Raw genomic sequence first — 6,183 nt, 5'->3', positions numbered from 1 at the left:
AATTTAACGAAGCTTGCCAAAATATACAAGTCAAAATCCAATCTTTGTTGGAAATGTAAGGAGGCGGAGGGTACTGTGATGCACTCATGGTGGGGCTGCGGAAGAGTTGAAAAAATTGGGGGTTGCATTCATGAGCAATTGATACAGATGCTCAAAATCTCTATTTTATTGAGTATACTGGGCAAGGAAAGATTGGCTAAACAAATTAACAGAATTCATCAAAATGGCAAAACTAACTGCAGCAATAAGATATCAAACAAACCAGAACTTTAGGCTACAATGGAAATGGTTTGAAGACTATAAGAGCAAACACTGCTCCAAAAAGAACACATTGATCTGTTTAGATTAAGTCCGTAAAGAAAGAAACAATAGTAAAAGAAGCGGTTTAAGGATCAGAGATAAAAATTGCAGTGTGAATAACAAAATTATAGGCTAAGTGAAGATGAGCACTGGTGGAGGGAAGTCACATGGGTATAGGTAAATTTAATTTTTTGTATGTTGTTCAATGTTTCTATTATTTTTTCTTGGTATGTAGCGTTTGTGTGTTTATGTTTGTTTGTATGTAAATAAATGTTTTTTTTTAAAAAAAAAAGGAAAGGAAAATATATTTAACGAAAAACAGCCAAAACCGATAGGGATTCAAACACCTTGTTTTAATAATAGCACCTTTTTGGGGGGGGAGGCAATAAAACAAGTCTGTTTCTACAATGCAAAACGAAAACCCAAAGTTTAAACAGTAGCACCCAGTTGCATCATGGGAGTGTAAAATAATCCCTGATCACGGAATCTTCCGGCACCATTACAGAAGCAAACCCATCTCCTCAGAAGTCTCCCATTTGGGCAGCTCAGCCTCAGAGGGGAGCAAGTGTCAAGTGGGTGGGGTGACGGCTATGGGGCATTCAGCTGTGCAGCCTGGAGGCCACAAATTCACCCCAAAGCGGCCTCTGGCTGAGGAGAATTCTGCCCCTCAGGCCTTGGAATGCTCCTAGAAGCTTCCGGAGACCGGAAGCAGCTGCCCAACTGTCGGCAAAACAGGATTGCTGATCATTTTGTGTTATAAGAATTTTAAGGTCATACATATAAAAAATTAAATGTTCATAACTGTATATATAAACCACATGCCTGAAACCCCACCGATTAGACCCTGAACAAATTGACCTCAAATATTTCTCTGAAAGATCAAAGTGGGAAACCTCCCCATTGTCTCTTTCCTCACAAATCCTGTCTTGAGGGCATATTCAAGATATGAACAGGGGGTGAGCCTGTGACCTGTGTCCTGCATTCAGGAATTAAGTAGTTATAATAACAAAAGAGTGGCCAAAACCCAGAGAATGCAAACAGGTAACTTGCCAGACAGGAGATAAACAACGCACTCAGATTTCTGTTGTAGATCGCCTTTTCTATGGTGTATGTATGTTGTTTCTGGTGGTGGTCTTGGACTCCAGGGCGGGCAAATAAAATGTCTCTATAAGGGCTTGCACGCATGGCTCTGGGTCCCTACTGTTGCAAAAGCTTTTAATAAAGATCAGGCTTGCTTTTCACTAGAATTCTGGTCTGGTCTCTGTCATTTTACTAGCCGGTAAGGGCTTCCAATTGTGCTCTGCCGGAGGTCCGGGCTCCCTCCCGGAGAAGGACCCCTGTTAACTATTATTACACCGGGGATGGAGGACCCGTAGCCCTCCAGGCATTGCAGGGTTATCAAATTCCCACTCAAGGCACCCTCTGTTGCAACAGGTCTCCCACCTGCTCCAAGGTGAAACAAGATGGAAGCGCCGAACAAAAGAGAACTCAAACTTTTATCAGCTGCTAATCCCCATGGTAAAAGGTAAAGGGACCCCTGACCATTAGGTCCAGTCGTGTCCGACTCTTGGGTTGCGGCGCTCATCTCGCATTACTGGCCGAGGAAGCCGGTGTACAGCTTCTGGGTCATGTGGCCAGCATGACTAAGCGGCTTCTGGCGAACAAGAGCAGTGCACAGAAACGCCGTTTACCTTCCCACCGGAGCGGTATCTATTTATCTACTTGCACTTTGACGTGCTTTCGAACTGCTAGGTTGGCAGGAGCAGGGACCGAGCAACGGGAGCTCACCCCGTCATTGCGGGAATTTGAATCGCCGACCTTCCGATAGGCAAGCCCAAGGCTCTGTGGTTTAGACCACAGCGCCACCCGTGTCCCCTTGGAGCAACATACCCAATAATGAAATTATACAAGAAACACAGCTAAGAAAATAGGAATATTCTTTTATAAATTCTTTTTTGAATAGACAAGCCTAGCAGACCCTAGCTTTCCGCAAGCCTATCATGTAAGGTTAGACATAAAACTCCTGTGAAAACCATGGATAAACTATCAGATCCCAAAGGGCATTATATGCATTTTTGAAAGAGAATTTAAATCAAAAAATAACATTTGAATGTGCCTTTGCCTCCAATTGTGGTTCTTTCTTTCTGAAATAACGTTATCTAAAATAGAACATTGGGTGGAAGGAGAAACAATGAACATGGCGATAACCCCACAGGCCGTTCTCTGACATGTATGCTCTTCCTTGTCCTCCCCACAGAATTTGAACCTAAATATATTCATATCCCTCGGTTTGGACACCTTGAGGAGGGGTTTACATAGGAATCTAAAAGTGCATACCATGGGATCTAACTTTCCGACTCTAGGTGATTATGCTTCCCTTAAAATGAGATGAGTGAAAGGGGGTGTTTCTGTGCACAGGATTGGGGGGCGGAGGTTCTAAACCTTGAGGGATGCTGCTAAGCACTAATGGGACTCCTGTGGTGGCAGACCTCAGGCGCTGAGCTTCTTCCATCGGGGTCTCTAGATCAAATCAGGTGTGCCTTGGATGGTTCAGATTGGCCGGGAACGGAACGGAGCAGAAGGCCTTTGCAGTTGCTGTGCCTAAGCTCCGACCAGGGACACCACAACGCAGAAGAAAGGGCTTGTGGCTACATTGCACTGGTCTCATGGCATGCATGCACACTTCTTGCTATTTTATTTACTCACAGGTAAACAAACTCAGTAGAAAGACATCTCTTTTCAAAAGGAAGTGGATACTTTTGGTATTTTCCTCCCACATCTGGGCAAAAAAATTATGCTTGATAGGAGGAGATAAAACTTCTTTGCTTAGAAGTGTTAAGTTTTCACACCAAAGAAAAAGAGAAAGTTGGTTTATTATACGACATGCAACAGACAGGCATAATATATAAATGCTGTTTCAGACAGCAAAATTGCAATGTAAGCAGGCAGCAAATCCTGCAATACACACACCTTGATCTAAAGAGAGATGAAATGGAGAGTCGGGGAGGAAGAGTATATCTGTCCTTAAGCATGCACCTGCGTGTTGGTTCCTTGGGAGTGCTGAATGAAGGTCCTTGTAGGAGCTAGGAAATCCACTGGCTACACATTTTAGGGTTCCTTTCTACCCTTTTCCTTCATGGAGAAGGGAGGAGGCTTTGAGGTGAGCAACCCCCCCCCCCGAGTTCCCAATGTATTCTCCCCCCCCCCCCAGTTCATGCCCAGTTATCACCTCACCATCTTGCAAATTAAGAGCATGGAAGACCTCCTTCTAGCGGGGTGTGACTGAGCTGGTTCCCTTTTCTCTGCTCTCTGCCTTCAAATTACCCTTACATTATTTTGATGGTCTCCATTCAGGGGATGAACAGACTGTACCCGGTAATGAAATCAGCATGTGCTGACCTTTATGCAGGGTGTGAGGAACTCAGAATAGGCCTGAATGCCTTTCAGGAGACAAGGCTGGGATCAGGGCCACTCTTGTCCTTTTAGGCTATGCCAACCTTTTATACATCTGCCATGATCTGCAGTAATAAACGGTAGAATTAAGTTCAGATTGACCCACACCTATTCACAAGGCCCCAGTATCTCCGAGGAGATGCTTTTCTTAGGGCCTCACCTGCTTTACATGAGGAACTTGGAGAGGTCTTCCTTGATTTCAGCTTCATCCCAAGGCCCGTGGATGTTGTCTTTGAAGAGCTGCAGCTTGATGAGGCAGTAAGGACACAGGCATGAGATGGAGACGAGAAGAAGGCCAAAGAGAACCATGCCAACGCTGGAGATGGTCAGCAGGCCCACCAAGGCCGACAGAGCAAAGAGCAAAGTGGCGACGACATAGCAGCGGGGAGTCTGGGCTTTGAGCTTCTTTTGCAGCATGGGCCACAGAGCAAAGATCTGGATAGCGAATGTCACCATGACGAAGGCGTGCAGGGAGCGAGGCAACCGCGAGGCCAAGCAGACCGAGGCAAAGATGGCCATGTTAAGGGACAGAGTGCTGGACACAATGGCAGCATTGGCGCCGTAGTCATAGAAGATCAGGTGTCCCAAGAGCATTAGAGAAGACATGGCATAAATTGTGTCTGTGCTGATGGACTCAGTCAGTGTTTTCAACACTGGGGAGAAGCCGTAGGTGAAGGCCACAAACACCACCGTGTTTTTCAGATCTGCCCAACGCGTCTGGCCGCTCTGGTTTCTCCCCATTCCCGAGTCCAGTGCGTCAAAAAGGACGTAACCAATCAGGGAAGACACCAGGCCAGCGCCAAATAACCACTGGGGAGCCAGCAGCCCCACATCCATGTACCGCCAGATGACGACAAAGACGCAGACGCTGCACAGCTGCTGTATGACCACTCCAGACTCAAACACCACCGCCCAGTACTGGTACTTGCGGGCATGGATGTTCTTGCGTAGCTTCTCTAGGAAACTCTGGTCCACATAGTTATCAGGAAAGGGCTGCTTTTTATACAACACTTTCTGCCAGCGCTGCCTTGTGTTTGGTCCCAGCTGAGCAGGCAGCATGATTCTGGCCAAGCCCCCGTCTCACGGCTCTCTTTGCCCCAGAGTTCCTTACAGCATCAATGGGCGATGAAACTCACGCCCAGACTTGTCCCTGGTTTTCTAGGTCACTGCTCACGCCTAGAAAGAAAACAAGTCCATCAAGCCAAGATCTGCAGGTCCAAAGCACAGCAGTCAGTTCCCATGGCCACAGAGAGAAACCACCAAGAGATGCTGCGCCAAAACACTCGGGGAGCCCACTATCTTACTGTTTTGGAAACAGGGCCCCTATCTCTGCTCCTCCTAGGTTGTCCCATTGCTTGGCTTTTCCTTCCTCCTGCCCTTCATCAGTAACAAGAAGTGAACAAAATCTATTGGCTTTACTTGTTAGCAACGCGCTAAGGATTTGGAATTTAGGCTCCATGTGTTTTTTCATATATAGCCAGGGCCAGTGCTAGGGTTTTTTGCACCCTAGGCGAGATCACCTTCTGGCGCCCCCCCCCCCCAGGCTAATCATATTTCAAACACAGATGGTATAATTTAGGAACATGAGAATTGTCATCGTTTTCTTGCTGTTATTGTTAAAACAACAGGGAGTAAGAAATCCTCCCAGATCTACTGCAAATCAGGCAGAGATCTGCCCGTAGATCCTGATCTACCTTTCTGCACACCCTTGCCTTAAGGGACAGCAGACCAGAGAGGAAAAGTTATCTGACACACTGCATAAACGGATGCCAGAAATGGCAGGGTTGGAGAGAAATGTCCAAATTCCCCCAAATTTCAGTGTCAGCTCTTCAATCTCATCAGACTAGAGTCACACCCCACCCCACCACACACATGCAAAGACTGGAGGAGATGGAGCATTCAGATAGGTCCATTTACTTTAGAACAAACACCTCCAACCTATCAAAAAGTCAGTGATCTACCCCCCCCCCCCCGAAGTCATTTAAGTTTATGGAAATAAATAAATTGATCTTCATTTCACAGATACAGTAGTTATTTTTGGATATCATATCACCATGAAAGATCCAAATAGTCACTAGATGCAGGGGCGTAGCAAGGGAATTTGGTACCCGGGGGCAAAAAAAAAATTGTCAACCCTCCCATTGAAATTATTAAAAGAAGGAAAAATAATATACAGTTAAAAATGTTATTTTCTGGTTTATTTACCTACATTGGTTTATTTACATTGTGAGCAGGGGGAATGAAGGCAGGCAAGGGAGATTCCTCAAACCTTGCCTCGCTTCTCAGGCAGGGGAAGGCACCCGAAGGTGGTAGGGGAAGAGGGCTATTTGGTGACCCCTGCAATGAATTACCCTAGAGGGATATGGGTGTTTCCCCCAAATGTTGGCACTGGACTCCTGCACTGCAGAGGGTTGGGCTGGATGACCCTTG

General features: G+C 46.1%; 1 protein-coding gene across 1 annotated transcript; it reads right to left on the bottom strand.

Annotated features, from left to right (window-relative positions):
• Window positions 1-3,606: 3,606 nt before the first annotated feature.
• LOC117047960 (phosphatidylinositol N-acetylglucosaminyltransferase subunit C-like) lies at window positions 3,607-4,827 on the bottom strand. Its single transcript, XM_033151220.1, has one exon. It carries the CDS (start codon window positions 4,810-4,812, stop codon window positions 3,919-3,921), a length of 894 nt encoding a protein of 297 aa, XP_033007111.1. The 5' UTR covers window positions 4,813-4,827; the 3' UTR covers window positions 3,607-3,918.
• Window positions 4,828-6,183: the final 1,356 nt, after the last annotated feature.

Source organism: Lacerta agilis, chromosome 6, assembly GCF_009819535.1.
Source record: "Lacerta agilis isolate rLacAgi1 chromosome 6, rLacAgi1.pri, whole genome shotgun sequence".
NCBI classification, from domain to species: Eukaryota; Metazoa; Chordata; class Lepidosauria; order Squamata; family Lacertidae; genus Lacerta; species Lacerta agilis.
Note: the sequence above shows the minus strand (reverse complement) of the source record. Positions and strands in the feature narration are given on the sequence as shown.

Coding starts and splice junctions, on each gene's coding strand:
- LOC117047960 (XM_033151220.1), bottom strand. CDS start 4,812: ATGCTGCCTGCTCAGCTGGGACCAAACACAAGGCAGCGCTGGCAGAAA.